Here is a 23,322-nt window from a genome sequence, read left to right as displayed (position 1 = left end):
CCTCTGGCAAGATTTTTATCCAGCCGGCTGGAAGACAGACTCGTTGAGCTGGAGAAAAAAAAAAAAAAAAAGGAAATAAACAGATTAATAAACAAATGCAAATTCACTTTACTTGACTCATCTTTTCTTCATCATTCATTTAACTGACTGGCAGCACAGGGAAACACAGGATCATGGGAGCAAATATCACAGACAAAGGGAGACACTGAGCTAAATACACATGGGAGACACAGGTGGTGCAGTCAGCACAGGTGAGACACATTAGGCGATCAAGGGCAGGGGGCACACAGGAAGACAGGACAAGGACTTCAAAATAAAACAGGAACTAAACTAGGTCAAAGACACACACAAGAAAACAAGACAGGAATTCCAAAGTAAAACAGGAAACAACTTAACTCAAGGGGGGGGGGGGGGGGGGGGGGCACACAAAGAACATGACAAAATTAAACTTACGTATCAGATGTTCATCCTCTAAACGAGTGGCCACTGCCAGCAGTGTGCTGTCATCCACCTCAGAGGACAGGGGGGCGTGACCGAGGGCGGCTGGAGGTCCAGAGGCTGCTGTGGACAACAGGGGGGCGTGACCGAGGGCGGCTGGTGCTGCAGACGTGGTGCTGTGGCCGAGGCCGAGGCCGGGAGCGCGGCCCAGTGAAGCTGAAGGCCTAGCAGACAGGGAGGCGTGACCGAGGGTGGGAGCCAGGGGTCGCGTTAACCGGATATTTTCCGTCATTGACCGTTTTTTTAAAACGGTGACGGAAAAATTTTGAGGCCATCCGTCATTTTGACAGATTGCAATTCACAGCCATGGCCGTCTGGCCATGTGCATTTGTTTACAATGAAGCCGGCGGATAATCAATACATGGAGCGTGGATAACGATATAAAACATATACAATGTCTCAAAGTCACTATGGTGAGAATTAGATTAAAAAAAAAAAAACTCACAGCTGGCTGGTGCGCTCAGTAGAACGCTGTAGTACATCCTCTAGGCCTGTGTGGAGCGTGTGTGGCTGTAGCGCTGCCACACATAAACACCAACAACAGATAAGAAGACAGAAAGCTTCCCGCAGTATTCAAACTCCAAACATTACAAGTGGATTAAATGTTGATGGGAGTCATGTCAGTGCAAATATGACGGTCGATAATGATTTAACGGGCGAGATTCAGCTGCAGTGTCCGAGGGGCCGACAGTAGTCAGCTGTTAAGTTACGTAGCTGTAGCTACACAGCGGTGTGTCTCGGTACAGGTAGAGCGGTGGGGGCAGGACATCACCGTTTCACACACTCGCCGCGCACAACTCTTCTAAAGGTAACGTTAAGCCTTATTTTAATGTATTCTGCCCGCCGTGGCATTGTTTATAACACGTAAAGCTGAGTGGGTTTTGTCCTGTCTGAATTTGTGCTGCATCTGGCTGTGTGGTCTATAGCTTCAGTTGTTTCAGTGATGCGCAGTGGCTGCGTGCGTGCGTAAAAGAGAGATGAGAGGCACAGAGAGAGAGAGAGAGCTAACGCCGGTGCACTATGCGGTGCCTATGTGAAAACGTGCTCCTTTGGATGTTTTGGTATAACACATGGGTTAGCATGTTGATTGTTGACAGAAAACTGATGTCATCATCAGGTATTTACGTTGTATTTAGATGTTGAGTGGCAGAAAGTGACCCCCGCATTCACTGACTGACCCCACAGTTAGATGTGCTCTGACGCCGACTCTGCTCCGGAGCATTCTCTGTTCAATTTGTTTGGACTTGATATGAATTAAACATGAATTAAAATTGAATGCTATTGAATATGGCATTATTATCATTTAAAAAAATAAATAAAGTGACCGGTAAAAATAGATTATGACGGAATTTTTATGACCCCGTCAGTCAAAATGGCCGGCGACGAAAAAGTCTAGCGCAACCTCTGGTGGGAGCACGGCCCAGTGAAGCCGAAGGCCCAGCAGACAGAGAGGCGTGGCCGAGGGTGGGAGCTCTTAGCCGTCCTTTTTTCAAAGCTAAAAACAAAACAGAAAGTAGGACAAACATAAGACACTATGAGTTTTGAACAGCAATAAATACAAAAAAAATACTAGACATAAAAAATGTGTTATACAAGTAAATGTTTGCTTACAAGGTTTGGCTTTGAGGGGGGAAGTCAGCCTTTGCACAGCCTTGGCCAGGTTCTGCTCCGGTATCCTCCTGGCCAAGAGTGAGCTGAGGGAAGAGGAGGAAGTGTGGTGGGAGGTGGGGGTTGTGTGCTGGGCAGCGGCGGCAGCAGGGTCCTGGGTGGGGGCCGCATGCTGGGCAGCGGGAGCGGCAGTGACGGCAGCAGGGTCCTGGGTGGGTTGGGATGTTTTTTTTGTAACATATTGCTCTTCCTTCATGGCAAACTGCAATTCTGCCAGAAGGAAAGAGCTCCATGTACTCTTTAACAGATTGTTTACTGTGGGCATGATCAAAGGAGTCTTTGCTCCCTCCAGTGGGGTCCCTGTTCATGGCTGCCACTAGATAGGCAGCATATCCCAGGGCATTTTCCAGAACCCACTTGAATGATTGCCCCCGAAACACACCAAACTGAATCTCAAAGAGACCCAGCAGGTGTGCTCGGTTTGTTGTATCTCCATTGAGCTTCATCAAGGCATTTTTGGCCTTGACGAGTACGCTCTCTGGAGACAGAGGGTTGACCCAGGGCTTCCCTTTATTAGCCTCCTTCACAGCACAGGCCTCTACCGTGTCTGTGAGGTTGAGGCTGCCGTCTGCCCGCCTCCTGAAGCGAGGTTCCATCTAAATAAAAAAATTAAAATATAAAGAAAACAGAAACAGGTGTTTATAACAGATTCAGATTCAGATTCAGCTGTATTTGTCCTTTACAAGGAAACTTGTTTTCACCCCCGTACGTCACACGCAACCTCAAGATACATAAATACATACATTACATCACCCACCCATACACATTAAACAGGAACACACATTTAGCGACGCAATCTATTTAGTTCTGTTATAGCAGAGGGGACGAAGCTTCGGCTGAACTTGACCCTCTTCCAGGTCAGGGACCTGTACCGGCGGCCAGATGGAAGCAGCACAAAGTACGGGTTTAGGGGGTGACTGGGGTCCTGGGTGATGGTGAGTGCTCTGCGTGTTATGGCTATGGTGTTGAGGTCAGAGAGGATGGGGGTGGGGAGGCCAATGATTTTGGCAGCTCTATGAGTGATTTGTGTCAGTCTTTTTGTGTTGGGGGATGACAACTAATATTCGAATATATCCGAACGAATTACGGGTCATTTAATAATCGTTCGAACCTCATTTTTCTAAAAACTGACAGCCCTACAACATATTGAAGAAACAGGAGGAGCAGTAGAGGAGGATGGGCTGAATTATGCTCTTGTACAGTAACAGTAGGAGGTGGGGGGCCACTGAGAGAGCTCTCAGTTTCCTGATGGCAGAGAGTCTTTGTTGACTGCGTTTATGGATGTCATGGATGTGTGATTCAAAGGTGAGTTTATTGTCTATAATGAGTCCCAGGTATCTGAAAGTATCTACCACCTGTACGGCTTCTCCGTTGATGCATAACACAGTTATGAAAGAAGAGATGAACAAAACATTTGATAATACACACACACACACACACACACACACACACACACACACACACACACACACAGCTGTGCATATTATATTGCTATCAGTTATATAATCACCTTGAGTTATACTATGTTCTGTCTATGTATATTTTTTCCAACATCACAGAATCACTCAGAAATGTGCCAAAAGCGTCGGAATTTGTACTGTACTGTACTGTGCAGTGACATTCCTGGAGATCTGTTTGTAACCTAATGTTCATTCATTAAATTATTTAGCTTGCTAATGTCCTCAACTGGCAGGTTAACGTCACTTTATTAACGTTACATTTAATGTACATAAACGTAGCCTAATATCAGTATGAAGATTAAAAATCACCCACAGCCTACTCCTCACGCCCGCGCAACGTCGGACCCTGTGGGCCTGCTACTGTACTGTAAAGTGACATTACTGGAAATCTGTTTGTAACCTAATGTTCATTCATTTAATTATTTAGCTCGCTAATGTCCTCAACAGGCAGGTTAACGTTATTTTTTTCCAGATATTAACGTTAAATATAATGTACACAAAGGTAATATGAGTAGGAAGAGTAGAAATCACTAACGTTACTGGAAATGCAAACTGTAAGTTAACGTAATGGCGACACGACAGGTAACAGTAAACTGCCGTTATTAGCCGGTCGTCAACGTTACCGAGCCACAGGTTATTCATCACAAAACAACATTATACATACATATACGTCTGCCAATTAATTTTATTGACAATATAGGTTTACTTACGTTCATTAGCAGGTTCGTTGTCGGCTCTGACCAGGCTCTGACGGACTTTTTTTCTCCTCTGCTCCTGGTAACAGGCTTGACGCTGATTGGTCAATTCTTGGTAGAGCCCGCCTCCTATTCTTGGTAGCGATACGAGCGGTGATTGGCCACGACCTTAAAATTCTTGGTAGCAATACGAGCGGTGATTGGCCACGATAGTGGCGATGTCACTGTCACTACCCTTTTTTTTTTTTTTTTTTCTTTTTTTTTGTGCAAATTTTATTGACAATTCAGGTATTACAATTAGTGAAACATACAAAACACAGAACAATACAATGCCAGGGGGTCGCAGCATTCAAAATAGTATACAAAACATTGCTATTAATCCAATAAAATATTTTATAAAATGAATAACTCAGTGGTTTTAATAGCTTTTTTGTTTGATGAATAGCCTATTGAATAGTTAAGTATTGTTTGAGTTCCTTCTCAAAAATTAAAAACAATGGATTGTGATTAGCGAATTTGGATTTGTGTATGTGGTATTTTGCAAGTAGAACAAGCAGGTTGATGATGTAATAATGATTGTAGCGTTCCCCGGTCAATCATTATGGTTTTTTGCTTTACAAGTATGAGACGTCTGTAGATTTTGTTCGTTTAATAGCGTTCCATCGTTAACATCCATCCATACCGTAAGAGCTGTTATGAACACAAAATATACACAAATAAATATCTATAGAATCACACAAATACAACACAATCACAATCACTACAAAGTCAGAAGAGTAAATAAAAGATACCTTGTTGCCATTTTGACGGGGCGCTCAAAAATATTTACATTAATATGCAAAGTACACTCCTTGTTTCCTTTTCGTGTCTCTGCTCCGTTTACCGTTAGCCTACTGTACCTCCGTAGTTATGACAACATCTGAACATTCGAAATTACAAAATAGAATTATGATGGTGATCTGCCTACTACTAATGATAATAATATTAAACAATTATGAATTATAAATAAAACCATATAGCCTATGTTTACATGTCTTTTACAATGATCTTTGTTATTCGCAGGATAGGAGTGGAACCCAAACAGCACATTCACATATGTAAGAGAAACACCAGACAAGATATTCTGAGAAATAAAAGTACAAACATCTTGCCAGAAAGCAGATGAAAAGGGACAGGACCAGAACAGATTATAAAGATCTTCTTCACATTGTTTGCAGAATGAACAGTCCACATCAATGTCTTTTTTGTATCTACGTAAAAATAGTTTGCAGGGATAAAATCTATGGATCATTTTAAAAGAAACTTCTTTAATCTTATTTATAATCAGAAATTTAGAAGGAAGGCACCATATTTTTTTCCAGTTCAAGTCTGGAGTAAAGTTATTCCAGTGAGAAATTACATTTGGAACAGAGATTAAAGCAGAAGTAAGTGATATGTTAATATAAGTCTTAAATAGTTCTATCTTCCGACAGCAATCACTTACATAGAGTGTTTGGTCTGAAACACGGGTCTGTCAGTCACTCTGCTCTGCTCTGAGCCGAGGAGAAACGTAGGGACGAGGACTGTTATGGTGCGTTCAAGGAAACTCGTATTTTTCCGACCGTGAAGTCGTACCAGTTCGATCTGGTACGACTTCACCGGTCGGAAGTTACGAGTGGCCGTTATAGTGACTTTCACCGGTAAAACAGGTCGGAAAAACACGAGTGGGTTGCCTGGAACGCTACAAAGTCGTAAGTTGTGACTTGAAGCTGTAATTTACGATTTCAAAAGCCTGCCTGGAACGCAGCATTAGCGAAAACGACCGGACCACTTACTTCTGCTTTAAGCTATTCAGTCATTCAATGGTATACTAAAATCCATGTGAAAAAAATGCTTCTCACTGTTCTCAGGTCAAATATTTATATGCGATTAAAATGCAATTAATTGCGATTAATTAATTACAAAGCCTCTAATTAATTAGATTAATTGTTTTAATTGAGTCCTGGCCCTATTACACAAGATAAACACACACACACACACACACACAGTTAACCTAATGTGATTACAGCTCCTCCATATCAGTGCTTATAGAAAGATGATCATGTGTCTGTCTGATCAGCTCTGTCTTGACCTTAAGATCTTGGGTTTGATTCCCATGTTGACAGAGATGGCAAAATCGGCAGTAGCCGTGGCCCATTCAAAATTTCCCGAGAAGAAATTTTCTAGTTATCTCATAGCGTGGTGAATGTGCAGGTCACAACTTGTCCACCAGAGCGTTTTGGAGTTGTTGGATTGTGTATTTGGTGAGTTTGATGAGGGAAACCAAGAAATCCCATGAGCCTCCGTAGCGTAGCTCTGAGCAGCTTGCGGCTCTGCTCCGCCGTTCTAAAAATAGCTTGCACCGACAATTAAAGGTAACAAACCTACTCCTAAAACTATAGGGATTATGGCAATGGGCCAATTTGCCAAAAAAATATTGAACTATCCCTTTAATGGAAAAGTGACAGTATTAAAGAAAATATAAGTCATAAGATGGCAACACCAAACATGACACAGTCTTTTATTTATTATAAGTAGTGTTACCCCACCCCCCTCAGGATGCAGGTATCACACTGTCACACATATGGAAGTGTGTTGAAATACAACCAGGTCTTGTGAGCTGGTGGGGGCCCCTCGTCAGATTCCAGATGTTTGTGAGTTGTAGTACAGAGAAATACAGAGGCCGTTTTCTGGAGTATATACTTTTATTTTGTACTACCAATAAAAGAAGGAGGATATTAGTATCTTTAGTCAAATAGGAGTTTAAATGTAGGTCTGCTGTGATCCTACATGGTGGTACTAATACAAAGCTCTGAATATGTCCTCCTCTACTGCAGCTGGATATAGTAGAAGTGAGCATCTGGTTTCCAGTGACTACCCAGTCCTTCCTGCTGCTGCTGCTGCTGCTGCTGCTGCTGCTGCTGCTGCTGCTGCTGCTGCTGCTGCTGGAGCCAAACCCCAGCCCGGTCTGCGCAATTACACGTCCCGGCTTTTTAGTCCTTTTTCCAACATGCACTAACATATTATCTTGTACCGGATGAATGATCATTTCTGAGAAGAGCAGATGAAAGATGCATTTCAGCAACCACCAGCAGCTCTTTGCAGCAATTTACAGTGCAGAGCTCACGGACGGCTGTGATTGGCCGAGAGCTGGGGGGGGGGCACGAGGTCACGGCGGTGATATAAAACAGGTGTGAATGGAGGGAAGGCGTTTAGTACCTGCTGATGTGGGCCTGGTGTTGGAAGATGAGACTCGTGGCCCTGGTCGTTGTGTGCGGGCTGATCGCTGGTCAGGATGGAGGCAGCGTGGGAGCCGCTCCGCCCGGATACCACTCTGCACAGAGGACACCAGCAACAGGTGGGTGACCTGGACACATGATCATTTCACAAGTTTTACCAGGTTTTATTTGACCTATTCTAATTAACCAGATGACATTTTACTTCAATCTGATTATGGACAGTGGTCTATCATTTATATGGTACTTTTCACCTAACCTGACATTTGCAATCAGTAGTTAATTTAAGATTTAAGATTAAAATGGGGTGCATTACAAAATGACTTTATTCAACAGTGCATAACATTAACTCACATCCATTGCCTACGACCGTATAGCATAGTGCTTGAATGTTATGTATCAATAATAAGAAGAGTGTAAGATATGAATTAATTATTAAACAATATTACAGAACTATATTTTCCTGCTATGCAATACCAGATTGCATTTCATTCCTGTATTCTTATGTGACATACATAATCCAACATGATATAGAATCAGAATTTATTGCCAAATAGTTATAGAACTAAAGAGTTATTGGTGTATAGTGCAAGAAGGAGGGGACAGTTAAATAAGTAATATAAGTAAAATAAAATAAAAACAAAAAAAAGAAAGAAAACAATGTAGTTAAAAAAAGAACCCTATATACTAAGAGCTGTGCAGTACAGGTAGCCTATGTGTAAGAGGTAGGTGAGGGTAGATTGACTATGTCTCTTTGTCCTGGAATATCAGTCATCTTTATTCACATAGAAAAGGTATTAAAATCATTAAAATATTTGTAATTTCATATGTGAAATGGGACACCCTGAGAAGCTCAAGAGCTTTTAAAAGGGGCCCAGACACAAAAAAATGACAGGAAGACATACACAAGAAAAAGACATACAAATATACATAGACATACACATAGCCACATAGCACATTTTGCATGAAATAAACCCAAAATATGAGGTGGTTGTTTTAGATGAATTAATATCATTGTTTGATTCTGATTTATCACAGTTTTTCATGAGAAATGTTGCATTTGTAAGAAAAAAAAAAGTCTTTACAGGTTGAATGAGTTCAGAGTCAGTCATGCTGATGCTGTGATGTGTGTGGTGTGTCCCCCCTGACTCAGGATCAGTGGTCTCCGGGCTCAGGAGGAGCAGGGCCGCAGCAGCAGACTTCCTGGACGAGGATCCAAACCTGTGTTTCTCCCTGAGGGAGAACGACGACCGGCGGCAGCTGCTGTGCAACGACCGCAGGAGCAAATTCAACTTCAACCCGTTCGGCCTCCGCTTCGGGAAACGCTACAACGGCTACGTCTACAGGAGAGCCGTGCAGAGGGCCAGGACGAAGAACTTCTCACCCCTCTCTCTATTCGCGCGAGAACTTGAGGTGCCTACCTGAAAGAGACAAGTCTTTCCATTAGTGTTTAATGAGACCTTTTACTTCAGGTAACATCATGTTGCCCTGAATAAAACTTTTGTACCTACATGTACTGTGACAGTGCTTTGTAGCCTAATCATCTTTTCTCTGTATTATCTCTGTGATCACTGTGAGAAATCCAAATGAAACTGTTCAGGTGATTTTTATATTGAAGGAAAAACCTCAAAGTCACAATAAAGAAACTGGTGATATAATAAAAAGCAGCAGTTGTTTAATCTGAACACAGGGTGGCGCTATAGCACTTTCATTCATAATATCTACACATCCCTCAGCAGCTAAGTGTAATGCTGTTAATGAGTACATGAAATATAATGAGGCTAAAATTTAAAACTAATATTTGATAATGAAACATTAAAGGAGAAGCTTACGCCCTGTACACCAGTCAACCAGTCAGAAGTTTTTACAACAAACCATTTTACAGTTTCTGTTTGTTGAGGAAAATGAAGCTCAGGGCTTCATCCTGTAGTGAGAGAATGAGCCATGATTATTATGAGTTAACAGCAAAGAGTCAGACTGCACGTGATGGAGAGAAGTTTGGGACAAATTGGACAGAAGGTGAAGGCGAAGCAACCTGCACATGACACACATTAGTGGGAAACATCTGCTACGGAGTTCGACAAAATCTTAAAATAATGATTCATCTCCACTGTAGGAAAAAAATGATTCCTTTAAAAAAAATATTAAAACATAAAACAAATGATTGATTTGTTGTGTGCTTTGATTTCCTGAACACTGAGGCATTACACTGTGCAATCTTCTGTAACAATTGCATAAATGGAGGTGAAGCCAGTATAAATAATAAATAAATAAAGCAGAAAACACGTGCTCATATAACAAAATAAATATGCTATGATGACTTAATGTAAAATGGCACCGCTTTAGTGAGACTACCCTTATAAAGTATTTATAAATGGTTTATAATCAGGCAGTTCGTTTAATTAATATTTTATAAATCATGAATTAAATAATATCAATGTTTAAAGTTATAACAGTTTTCATACATTGATGCTGGCTCATTTGGCAAGACTAATGAGACCTAATGAGTTCCAATATCTGATAAGTGTGAGGTGTCATGTCTGTCGTCCTTTATCAATGAGCAGGATGTAGAGAATTCATACTAATGATTGGTGGATCATCTATTAGCTTGCAGTTGTCTCACTCATTCAGTTGTATGAAACTAAACTGGCTGGTTTCCAGTTGCAGCTCCTAAATGTGACGTAAATGAAGATGCTTGTTTCACTGGTTCATCAGTTACCTAACAACTGCTGCTCTGCTCTCAGTGTTTTGTAAAATGTGGAAAATAAGTGTAAATTCATATCATTGCAAATAACCATGACTGTTATGATTGCTCAAATCCCAGTAGTGATGGAGTGGATGGTTCATAGTTAATTATTATTTATTTGAGAAACTCTGATAATTAAATCATTGCAATTCTGAACACAATTTTCAACATAAAAATCAATTTTGAAATACTGTATTTGCATCTTAAGATGCTGGTGTCTATTTATAACAACTATTTATAGAACAAATGATAAACCTAACAAAAAGACCATGAATGGTCATATTTGCAGAAAGTAAAACACTCCCACACACAGTTTCCTTCATGAGGTTTAGTTTATTAAGTTAGACGTTACTCTCTCCAAAACACTTTCCAACACAAGGTCACAGTCAGAAATCGATGCTTTTTTAACAAAAGACAAAAACAACTCGAGCTGGACGAAACCACTCCTACTCTTTCGCTCCATCTCCCTTTTGTCGACACCAAGGAAACGAGAGGGGAAGAAAAAAGCACCTTCACACTCACAATGTCAGTTTAACCTGTGTTGACCTAAGCCAGCAGTGGACTGTCTGCTGTGCCGCCTCTGGCTGAGGGCGGCGGCCTTTTTGGATTTTTAGGGTCTTGAACGACTCGGAACAGGAAGTGCTGAAGGAGGAACTTTGGACACGTTAGGCTTTATGGAGGGTTGTGTTTGATCCTGGTCTAAACAGCTGCAACACAAGAATCCACATACAGAGCAGGTGACAGGTCAGCTTTACGTCTCCTAACACAAACACAGTAACACAGCCACTTCAGTCTACGAGCCGTTTGGGAGCAGGTGTGTCTTTAAAGGAGCATACGAGTGTTTTTTAGACTTCTGGGTGTCGGGTGATTGGCAGTGACAATATGCGGCTCTGACGTCTGAGGGGGACTTTGAAGAAAAACACTGATATTATCCTTTAAAATAACAGCGATACAGTCTAAAAGAGGGGGGACGTTATAAAAGGAGTGTGTGTGTGTGTGTCTCAGGCCTCTGCATCGATGGTGTGTGCTCTGTGTGCGCAAGGTGCGTTCAAATGTCCTTGAGGTCCTTCTGGATGCCCCAGAGTGTGTCGGCGCTCTTCTTCAGCTGGGCCACCTCGCCGTCTGTCAGGGTCATGTTGACCACGCTGCTCACGCCGCTGCCGTTCAGCACGCAGGGCAGAGACAGGAAGACCTCCTCGCCGATGCCATACATGTCCTGAGGAAACACACACACATACATAGAGGTGGGTGAGAAGGACGCTCTGAGAAAAAAAACGCGAGTCTGCACATTTATGGTGTTGAAGTAAGCCAATGTAATTATAACAACAGATACTATACGTTTTCTTCATCCTGCTCCTTTTCATTCATGGTGACAATGTGTACATTATGTAAATATGTGCAACCATGTGAAGAATGTATACCATGAATGGAATAAATCAAAATGAATGAATGAAGGAATGAATGTAGTGGCCGCATTTTTTCAAAGACGCCGCACTTCCGCCGCATACATCGGCAATTTCCGCGTGAAATATGCGGGGGTTGCATGATTTCATAATCCCTGCATTTTCGTTGCAAACAAGTCACATATATCTATGCTAAAGTTGAAAAATGTTGCATTTACTTCACACAAGAGCAGCCATTTTCCTCCTGTTGCCTTGGGAACGTTAAGAGGTGACGTCATCGGAAAGTTATTCAGGAGTTGATGCAACTTTACAGTTGGAAGATTGCACTTTTTTGTTACCAGTTGGTTAAATCATACTAGTTTCAAAACCCTTACAGTAAGTATATTAGTAGTATGTACATTTACGTTACTGTAAGAGATTGCACTTTGTGCATTGGAAGAACTTATTTGAACAGAAGACGTCTGTTTTGTATACAGGGTATACACAGGAATCTTGAAGTTAATTCTAATACCTTTTTAAGACTTTTTCAATACCTTCTCAATATTTTTAATACCTCACCGCCACTTCAAGCTGTAACCAATTACATCACAACAGTGACACTTTTAACGTAACAGTTTTAGTTTGTGATAAAGACTATAGACCACTATGATACAACAGAATTCAAAATAGGCTGGGATAAGAAATCAAAGGCAAAGTTTATCAAAAATAAATAAATAAAACATCGCTCCACTCTCAAAAAACAAAAACAACAATCTTCTTTTCTTTTGTATGTACTGGTTCATCTTTGTTTTTTGATAAAATGAATAAATTCACACACTTTCACAATGTTTTTTAGGACTCAAACTCTTGGACAGCTAATTCAGAAAAAATACCCTCAAAATGTAAGACTTTATAAAGACGTGAAAAGACTTTTTAATACTTTTTAAGGGTCTTAATTTTCCCAAAATTGATTTATCACCTTTTAATACTTTTCAAGACCCCGCGGATACCCTGGTATAGCTGAAGCTGACATTTAATATTATTGTTTAATTCATTTTTTTTTTTTTTTTTTTACAGAAGTTGTAGTGTATTCTTTTTGAAAAGCTACAGAACTTGTTTGACTCAAACGTTTTGTAAATTTGAGTCATGTGTTTATTCAGGTCTGACATAAAACAAGATGAGAACTTAATGATTCCCAGCACTGTCTGTGATGTAGGAGAAATGACTCTTTACATTAAGGCAGTAGCCTGGTGAGAACAGAGTGTTGGGGGAATCACTTTTTTTCCTATTCATCAAACTGCAGTTTTTGCAAGTTCCCGCAATCTTTGCAAATTCCCGCAATTTCATGGCATAAAATTGCATAAATATCCCGCATATTCCATTGGATTTTTTAAGATAACGTGCTGCATAGTGCATAATCAAGGATTTAGCCCGCATAATCACAAAAAAACTCTGCATTTTTCTGGAAGGACTGAGAAAGCATCCAGATCCTCTAAAACATCTCTATAATAATTAATTGGCGATTCATAGTTTATTTGTTTCCCCACTACACTAACAGGATTCAGGAGGAGTTACGTGCTGGAACTGTTTCTTGACAAACTCCTTTACTGCAGTGTGGTTTCTGAGGTACAGTTGCCGCCGGTTTCACATCCACACAGACACAATAGTACCAACGCGGTGCAACCTCAACTGTGGCGACGAGGCTTCAGGAAGCTGCAGCCCAGCTGTTGCTCATCAAGAAACAACTGCAGCATGTAAAACCACAACTTGTCAGACTGGCATTAAACTAATGGAGCCAACATGTGGTTCAAGTGTTTGCAGATGTGTTGTTGAATGGTGAACAGATGGAGGCGGGCTACTTCCAGTCTTCATGATACGACACGGCTAACTATCACAGTTGACACACAGCATGAGACTGGTAAGTCAGCTGCAAAATGAGCACATTTATGTTGAACTGCCCCAAAAACACAACATCTGGCAGAGGTACAGTACACAGACAGCATTAACATTCCTGCTATAGGACTATTTAGAGCATTTAGCAACAAAGGCAATGGTCTTTGTTTCACATTATTTTTATCAATATATCAAACAGCAATAATCTGATTCATCTGATAGAAGTGTTTTCTGTAATACAGATAATTGTACATTAGATTAAACAGACTGAGGAACTCTTTTATTCCTCAGTCTGTTAAATGTTGAATCAGTTGGGTTGGTTAGTGTAGGGACTTGGAGGCACTGCAGCCACTTTGATGTTACGTATATAGCACGTCAAATGCCTGATGTTTGTTTCGTGTTATATTTTTCTAATGTTTTTGTCATTGTCTGATGTTTGTTTGATTTGTTTTACATTGTGTTATATTTTGTAATGTTTTTTTGTTATGAGAAACAAGTCTCTTGGACATGAGAAAAATATCAGAAGAGATTCTGACAAATAAAGTACTCAACAACTCAAAAACAACAACTACTGATAATAACTGATCTAAAGCCTCTGTTTGTCAAATGTTTGTGTGAATTTAGAATCTTTTTGTGTAAGATATTGTTCATAGAAATGTGAGACTGTCCCACTGAGACCGTTGTGTGTGTGTGTGTGTGTTCAGACCTTCACTCTCAGTGTCTGAGATAACAAAGAGCAGTTGTAGCAGAGGAGAATGGATGAAGGTCACATGATAACAGGTCCAAAAATAGTCCGGCAACATGGCATCCATAAGCAACAACTACTTTATTTAGGCTTTGGGTTGTGTGTGTGTGCAGCTCCAGGCATATAGGGAAAGACAAAGTGTGTGTGAGTGTGTGTGTGTGTGTGTCTGACCTTGACCATGGTGGAGACGGGGTGTACTCTGCTCATGTTCTTGATGATGCTCTCAGTCAGGTCGGCCACGCTCAGGCCAATGGCCCAGTTGGTGTATCCCTTCAGCTTGATCACCTCGTAGGCACTGAGACACAACACACAGCTCTGTTAGTATCATATAGTCACAGTTGACCTGCTATCAACTACCAGACCAGCTTGTCTCCAACCACTGCCCCCTGGAGGACAGATACAGCTCAGCCCTACTCAACCACACAATATAACCCTGTTAAGATCCTGTAATAAAACCTGCAGGGTTGAGTGCATGCAAATGTTTGTGTTGGACCTGAGTTGTGTACACATGCACAACAACAACATTATGTTTTGTTATCTGGTTGTAATCCCTGCTCCCTGGCTACAGCGTACCTGTCCACCACAGCCTTGTGTGTGGCCTTCCACTGCTCCTTGTCGCCATCGGTGCCGATCTCAGGGTTCAGCTTCTGCAGGTTGACTCCAGCCACGTTAGCGCCGCTCCACACAGGCACTGGAAAAGAAAAAAAACACACAAAAATGAATGTCTAGTTTCCAATAATTCCCTCCAGACTACAACAGTAGAAAGAGTATGAAGGCCACATTGAGAAAAAAATTTTTCACAGACTTTAAGAATGAAGTCATAGTTTACAAGAATAAAGTCATAATATTGCGAAAAAAAAGTCTTAATTTTACGAGAATAAAGTAGCAATTTCATGAGGAAAAAGTCATAACTTTACAAGAATATTATGAGAAAAAGTCATAATTCTATAAAAAAAAGGGACATTACGAGAAAATGACATAATTTTATGGGAAAAAAGTCATATTACGAGAAAAATGTCATAATTTTATGAAAATAAAGTAGTGATTTCATGAGGAAAAGTAATACATTTATGGGAATAGATTCATTTTCTTGCATATTCTTTTCAAAGTCCTGATACTGATGACAATGTGGTGCTGATGTGCTAAAAGATTAAGTATCTCCTTGTCTGTGAAACCTATACTGAAGTACAACTTCACAAAATGCTCCACGGCCTCATTTTAACAACTCTCCTCCTCTAAAACTACTGGTTAAGATATTTTCTCATAATATTATGATTTTGTTCTCCTAAAACTATGACTTTATTCTCTAAGTCTGTGAATTTTTTTTTTTCCTCAATGTGGCCCTTCTGTCGTATCAGACGCCTTATCAGACAAATACTGTATCTCTATGATTTAGAGTGATAATAAATAAGTGAGTGTTTTCCTGCAGGTCCTCACCGCTGGTGTCTCCGTGCTCGCCCAGCACCCAGCCGTTGAAGGAGCTGGCGTGGATGCCCAGGCGTTCGGCCATCATGTAGCGGAAGCGGGCCGAGTCCAGGTTGGTGCCGCTGCCGATGACGCGGTGCTTGGGCAGACCGCTCAGCTTCCAGGTGACGTAGGTCAGCACGTCCACTGTGGAGGAGGGGGGTTACATCAGATGAGTGTTATACACACACACAGCAGAAGATGATGTGTGTGTGTGTGTGTGTGTGTGTATTTACCGGGGTTGGAGACCACGATGAGCGTGCAGTTGGGGCTGTGCTTGATGATCTGGGGGATGATGGACTTGAAGACGTTGACGTTCCTCTGCACCAGGTTGAGGCGGCTCTCGCCCTCCTGCTGGCGGACGCCGGCCGTCACCACCACCAGGCGGGAGTTGGCCGTCACTGCGTAGTCTGGAGGAGAAGGAGACCAGATAGATTTACACTCTTTATTACCATTATCCTTTAATGCACTGTTTGTATTAATGAATGAATAAGTGGCTTTGATGCTGAGTCTTTACTGCACATCAGTCTGAGCTCTGAGTGAAGCGAGCATTCACTCTTGTGAGGTTGGAGGTTACATTCCCACTGGGGCCACTCCACTAAAACTGTAATCACTCACGGCCTCAGATAAGAGAAGTACTCACAGCTCTCACACTGACACACTGTGTTAAATAATAACCACAATCAATGTCCCTGTGCACGACGGCAGTTATCAGCTCATTTCCCATTAGAGATGTGGACTCAGTCTCTGTTCTGACAGGTAACTCTAAGGCTCGAAGACTCAGTCAATGCACATCTGATGAGCTGTGTTGGGCACGTTACTTTTAAAAAGTAATTAGTTAAAGTTACTATGAGTTACTACATTATAAAAGTGACTAATTATATATATACAGTATGTATATATCTTAAATTACTCTTCGTATAATTATTTTACATGTTAAATTATCAAGGAAAGATGCACTTAAGTTCCGTTGTGCTTTATTGCTCAATGACAATAAAAGGAAATTGAACTGAATTGAATTACCAGGAAAGGTAATTATTGCGTTACTTTAAAAAAAAAAAAAAAGCTCAAATATGTCAAATTACTTGGACTTTTTTACGTTTATCTGGAACTAACCAACGGACCCTTGAATACTGAGAACTAATACCTTGTTCCAGATAAACCTATTTTTCCCCAACTAGTTGATCAACTGAAACAAATGTGTATATATCACACACTTAAACAGGTGTATTATTTTGTGAAGGGACTTCTTGAGTCAAGTAAACTGTAACTTTCTAAAAAGTCTGGAAGAAGTAGCGCCGTGAGTAAGGTGGTTTATTTATAACGCTGTTCCCATCACCGCTCCCGTGATGTTTAGACTCTTTCTTTGCACGGTGCGGCGGCGCGGGAGCAACAGACACTGACCTTTGTCAGCGACGATCTTGGAGGTCTTGAGGAAGAGGCTGCCGTGCTGCAGGTCCATCATCTCTCCCTTCAGACGGTCCTCCATCACATCAACCAGAGCCAGCTCATCACACAGGTCCTGAGCCACAGGAGGATTTTATGGAAATAAGAATATGTCACATACAATTCAGTTCAATTCAAATAGCTTTATTTATTTCAGACGGACAATTTAAGAGCACACTGGGTAGTTCAAAGAAAGAGCACATAGACATATAATAACAACAAGTATAAAAGCATAAATACATCTTTAAAGTGCAGTGCATAACAAAACACACACACATATGCAGGTTATGACACATATTCCTATTTTTCTCCTCATGTGATAGAAGTGATGATGTTGCTGACTGTGTGTCTTACCCGCAGCAGGATGCTGACGGCGCAGGCCATGCCCACCTGGCCCACTCCCACCACCGTCACCTTGTTCCTGGGGGGCTCGGCGGCGGGGGCGCCGGACAGAGGGCTGATCAGCTTCTGCAGAACTGAAGACATGATGGCAGCTGCAGAGAGACACAGAGAGGACATGATGTCAAACATCTGCTTCACCCTAATGTAATCATTTACTGTTACAGACTACAAGCCTTGTTGTTCATCCCATAATCAGCCTGTTGACTGTGAAACACACACAGCTATAAGGTCACAGTCAAACACTGTCTTAATGAAAGGTAAATAATTCATTCATTTCAGTCTATAAAATAGTTGATAACAGTTTTCTACTATTATTAACAAGCAGGTGAATGAACAGTAGGCTAATGATAAATCATTTATATCATCATAAATGAATCTGTTTTTTAAATTGTCCAATAGTTATTAAATCATCCAATAAAAAAAACTGTAAACAAAAAAAAATGGCCACCACAAGTTCCCAAAGCTGAAGGTGGTGAGTTTCTTTCTGAAAAGCAGCAAATCTTCACAACTAATTAATTATCACAGCTCTGAAGATTGATTTCAACCAATCAAATTACTGATTAATCCGATTCACAACCTCTAACAAATAGCTGACCACAGCTATGCACAAACACAAAGGAAACCAGCAGGAGATACAACAGTTATTTGATCTATTCCACAACAAAATGAAGCATTATCACAACTGTCCATGAGACACATCCTGTCAATCAACATAGACGCTGATAGTTTCAACACTCAGGACCAGCAGTGTCTTTTTTTCCCAAAATAAAGCCATACACACCGTCCTAACTCAGTATAAAATAATAACAACCAACAACAGAGCCAGTCTTGGCCGATCACAGCGCTGAGGAGATGAGCGTGGCCACAGAGACTTACAGGAGGAGGCGCGGATGGGCATCAGGAAACGAGACATCATGGTGGAGTCCAAGTGCAGGATCCAAACAACTTACAAACTGACTAAAAGCCGCTGTTCACTTTAAATACTTGAGTCTTATCAGAGCGTTTCCGTCATCATCTTACTCACTTTCAGCAGCTATCAGCTCTCTGTTCCTACACAGCATCATGCTAATGCTAATCTGTACATACATGATGTGTAAGAGTATGTTATCATGGTGACTGACTGTATCCATCTCCTGTACTGTACTGTATGTGTCAAACAGACAGTTTATCATCTGTGATGCTCTGACACTTATCTCACTAGGAATAAGGAGTTCTTCACAGATGATGTTGCATGATGAGACCGTATAAAGCCCCTAGTGGTACAGGAAGGAACTGAAAAATTATATTTAAGGAGACATATTATGGAAATATCACTTTTTGAAGGCTCTTTAATTTGGGTGTTTGTCTTGCCTTGTGAAATGTGAGAATTGACAATCTGTAATGTGCAAGCTCCCTAGGTTGAAATCCATGTGGTTTTACAGGCTGTTCCCTCACATGTCTTCACAGTGTACATTTAGGAGTGGCGGGCCGCAGTTCCTGAATCCTAGCCGCCACTCCTTAAAATTTCTTCTTTTTTTTTTATTGTCGCAAATACACCACCGCCACATGTCTCCACCTTCCACAGTCTCGGTACAGATCAGTGGTAGCTGTTTCCGGTGTGTTTATCAACGTTGTGCTCGAGTGCTTGTGGAAAAGCCACTCCTTAAAGGGATAGTTCACCCAAAATTCAAATTTCACTCATTATCTACTCACCCGCATGTCAACTAAGAGCTGTGGGAATTTTCAGAGTCCTCGTGCCTTCTCTGAGTTACAGCAGTATTTGTCCATATAATGGTTGTGAATGGATACCACTTTTCTTCGTCCAAAAAGACACACCAAAAAACATCCAAATACCTCCATACTGCTCGTCTGTAATGTCCCTCCTGTATTGAAGCCCCGATATGAGAAAATGTTCCAAAAAAAAAAATTAAATAAGTCTATATTTTAAGCTTGTTTGTAGCGGAAGCTCCCAGTGTCTCAGTTCACTGCTCTTCCTGTGTCAGTGCAAATCTCGCGTGATTTGCACTGACAGGCGGAACAATTTCTCATGTTGGGGCTTCAATACAGGAGGGACATTACAGACGAGCAGTATGGAGACGAAAAAAAGTGGTATCCATTCACAACCATTATGGACAAATACTGCTGCATGGTTTTAATTTGTGGAAAGGGGGATAATATGTCTCCTTTAATATCACAAAACCCACTTTAGACACCATCAACAAAGTATATTCTACAATCACTGTGTGTGTAGTATTACACAACTTCTCGGGCTTAGTTCTGAGTCAGGTCAGGTCCAAGTTCGATTCAGTCTCACTAGGTGCTGCTGTTGTGCTGCCTTCAGGTCCTTGAGTCATCCTTGTGGATTTTTCCAGCTCTGATCACATGGTGCGACAGACTCATCACAGAGGGAAAATGTGGGTTTGGAGGCAGACAGTGAGTTCAACTGTAACTTGCAAGAACGTGCTACTAATAAGTGCAGTTGGATGCAGTGGTTAACTGTAATAATGAGGCAACAAGGAACAGAACTGAGACGTGTAGCATGTGCACATGTCATTAATGCCCCATGTGACCCCCCCACAACATGTGACCCCCACCAGGACTGGGCCAAGGGGATCAAAATGACACACTGACAGCAGCAATTTGAAATCCAAAGTAGTTTTACTACGACTTCCTGTGCTGTGCTCTGACACTCAAAGAAAATCCACTGTTTATAAATGATTAATTAAAGTTATTTTTAAGACAAGAAATGATGACCATGTCTCAATCACTAACATCAAGCTTCCTTCTAACTAACAAGGACTTTGCCCTAGAAATTTCTATCTCTGGCAACACCTGTCCCTCGAGTCAGACTGCTGTGCAACTGTACGACTGTGATTTGTTGCAAAATAGAATAGTTCCAAATTGAGAGACAAAATGTCCAATAAAGTATGATCAGTATCATTTTTTACCACTGTATTACTGCTTAACAACATTCACAGTGTTGCAGCTTCATCCTCCAGTGCACACTTCCTCTCCCACAGCGCTGCTCATGTGGTTTTCTGTCAACAGGTTTCAATATCAACACGAAGGCAGGATTTTCTAATAGAGTTTCTTTTTTAAAAAGAAACATTTTCAGATCATCAGGTTCAATAATTCCAGTAAAAACACAATAATATCTAAATTGAGTTGGCTATGCAATCTGCACAAGTCACATGGCACGGTTCAGCTGTTCAGCAACAGGCTGAGTTCATATCATATCAAGGTCAAATTCAAAATGACAAAAAGCGACTAGAGAATAGAGCGTGTAGTGTACGACTGAAACCAGAGCTTCCCTGACCCAAATACTGATTCATAAACTGAGCCAAGATGAAAACCATTAGACATAATTCATGATTAGCCTATATCATAATCAGATGTCAAAAATGTCTCAAATTGAGGGACACATCATGGTAAAATAAAATTAACTGATTCATTCACTCGACTCCCAGGCACCCCAACAGCTCTCTAAAGGTCCTGGGGGGGGGCTCAGATTGGAAAACACTGACCTTGGCTATCAGCAGCCATAAAGAACAAAAGCCCCCGAGAGCTCATATTGTTCTGTCACATGTTCTGCCCCGTACACACTGCCAACAAGTTAAGATATCAGCTCATAACAAGGTCAAATGGACACTAGAAATAGGCAGGCAGAGGAGGAGGGGAGGTGGTTTGTGTCTGAGCAGCAGAGAGAGACACACCTCATCACGGCTGTGTGTGTGGGTGCAGGCGGACTGAGGAGTCGATAGCTGAAAAACACAGTGCCCCATTTCAGCCTCATAAAATCTCTTTAGTGCTGTGACTATAGGACTGTAGGGTGTGTGTCCTATCTACACGGGCTGTAAATGAGTGAGTGACTGTAGTAAGTGGATAGGCTCCCCTCTTGTCCTATGGTTTCAGTGGAATTGAGGTTATGTAACCAGCCTGGGCCTGAGCCCTACAATCGCCCTTGGTTCTGGTAGTGATGCTGCGGGGAGAGGACATTGAACGCAACACAGCGAAGGGTTCAAAAATGTGTTAACAAGGCGTCTTTAACGACGGGTTGAGAAAGTAACTGCGACAGAGGGGAAGAGTTCAAGTTCACTGCGAGTTCATTGTTTCCTGTCTGTGCGCGTTACACAATATGGCTTCATTAGTACACACATAAAGACACACGGTCCATCCTCAATGTCAAGTGCTCACAGCGGGATAAATAACGGTAAAATGTGGTAAAATGTAAATAGCCTACAACAATTGTGGCGAAACGGAGAAATGGTGTGAAACCACAAAGCTAGCTTAATTAGCTCCAGCTGCTGCACTTTACACCGTTAGTTACAGTTAACTGTTACTGTGACGAACTGAAATTCAGCACATTATTAGACTAATAAATAATTAAGCAAATTTGTTTTATATTACCCCATAACTTTTAAAATAACGACACCGAACGAACACGCTCATAAAAACCCGCCTTGTGGTTTCAAACAGTGGATTTACTGTAAGTTTAACTGCGCATACATTGACACACAATGGATTCCTTCAGCGGAGCCGAGCGGAGCGGAGCATCCATTGCTGCTGCGCCGCCGGGCACGCATCACGTGCAGCAGCACCGCCACGAGCCCCCCGCTGAACAGAAAGAAGCAGAAAAAAGGGAGAGGAATACTCACTCTTATTTTTTTTTTCCAGGTGTTACTAAAGGCTGATATTAAGTTAGCTGGTGCGGTGGCCCGACGAGGAGAGGAGACAGACAGCAGGCTGGTGTGGAGCTGGAGTGGCAGCAGAGAGGAGGAGGAGGAGGAGGAGGCGCAGCAGGAGGAGGAGGTGAATAGATTCCCACCGTGACCATGCAGGCTGGGTTCACGTGTAAGGAGGGGTGCCTGCGTGGTATTTTTGTTCCCGCCTGTCAGTTATGGAAGACTTGGAAATATGATGGTCGGTCGTTTTTTTTCCTTCTCTCTCTCTCTGTCTGTGCTGACTCAAGCAGTTATGGAGAAACAGGCTGATGGTGATGTACAGTCAAACACTCTCTTTGAACAGAGCTAGACATCCTGCATGGACATTTTTAAAACTGCACCTCACACCATGAGCATTGCTTGATGTGTGGATGTAAAAGTGTAATTACCACTATTACAGTGTCAGACCCATATCCAATATTAACCTCTCCTGAGAGCCACACATTTGACTCAAACACCCCCATTCATTCATACTATGAGCTCCTGTAGGATTTCCCAAACAATCTAAAGGCAATTATTAATATTGCCACTAAGAAAGTATATTTATGATAATCAACATGACATTATAGCCTACATTGCATAGGCTACAGTATAAGGCAAACTATAGGCCTACTCCTACGATAGATAGATAGATAGATAGATAGATAGATAGATAGATAGATAGATAGATAGATAGATAGATAGATAGCCTATAATGCAGTAGGCCTGTCATAATATGAATATGTAGGCCTATTTATTCATGTGTAGAATCTTTCTTTCTTTCTTTCCAATTGTCTATAGAAGTCTATAAAACTGTTGATGACAGATTTCCACTAATATTAACAAGCAAAACAGCAGGTGAATGAACAGCAGGGCAGGCCAATTATAAATTATTTATTAAATCATTATAAATGAATCTGTATTTTAATTAAGTTGGTCCATAGTTATTAAATCATCCAATAAAAAAAATCCTGTAAACCAAAAAAAAAA

The 23,322-nt window shown here is 41.4% G+C and overlaps 2 protein-coding genes across 3 annotated transcripts; one reads left to right on the top strand and one right to left on the bottom strand.

Annotated features, from left to right (window-relative positions):
• Positions 1–7,585: 7,585 nt before the first annotated feature.
• kiss2 (kisspeptin 2) lies at positions 7,586–9,000 on the top strand (the record flags this gene model as incomplete). The annotated part of the gene is made up of 2 exons (XM_083999465.1): positions 7,586–7,697; positions 8,729–9,000. The coding sequence occupies 2 exons, from the start codon at positions 7,586–7,588 to the stop codon at positions 8,998–9,000; spliced, it is 384 nt and encodes a 127-aa protein (XP_083855591.1).
• A 1,634-nt stretch (positions 9,001–10,634) lies between these two features.
• On the bottom strand, positions 10,635–22,478 carry ldhba (lactate dehydrogenase Ba). Of its 2 annotated transcripts, none has more exons than XM_083999280.1 (8): positions 22,284–22,478; positions 17,606–17,745; positions 17,210–17,327; positions 16,042–16,215; positions 15,779–15,952; positions 14,915–15,032; positions 14,513–14,636; positions 10,635–11,537 (listed from the first exon to the last, which is right to left on the bottom strand). In XM_083999280.1, exons 2-8 carry the CDS (start codon positions 17,735–17,737, stop codon positions 11,370–11,372), a joined length of 1,008 nt encoding a protein of 335 aa, XP_083855406.1. In that variant the 5' UTR covers positions 17,738–17,745; positions 22,284–22,478; the 3' UTR covers positions 10,635–11,369. The 2 variants fall into 2 exon arrangements, with proteins under 2 accessions (XP_083855406.1, XP_083855405.1); XM_083999279.1 differs by having other exon boundaries at positions 22,288–22,478.
• Between the last annotated feature and the right edge of the window lie 844 nt (positions 22,479–23,322).

This window comes from Trachurus trachurus (genome assembly GCF_905171665.1).
Source record: "Trachurus trachurus genome assembly, chromosome: 23".
Taxonomy (NCBI): Eukaryota; Metazoa; Chordata; class Actinopteri; order Carangiformes; family Carangidae; genus Trachurus; species Trachurus trachurus.
The sequence above is the reverse complement of the archived record's forward strand: the minus strand, read 5'-3'. Positions and strand labels throughout refer to the sequence as shown.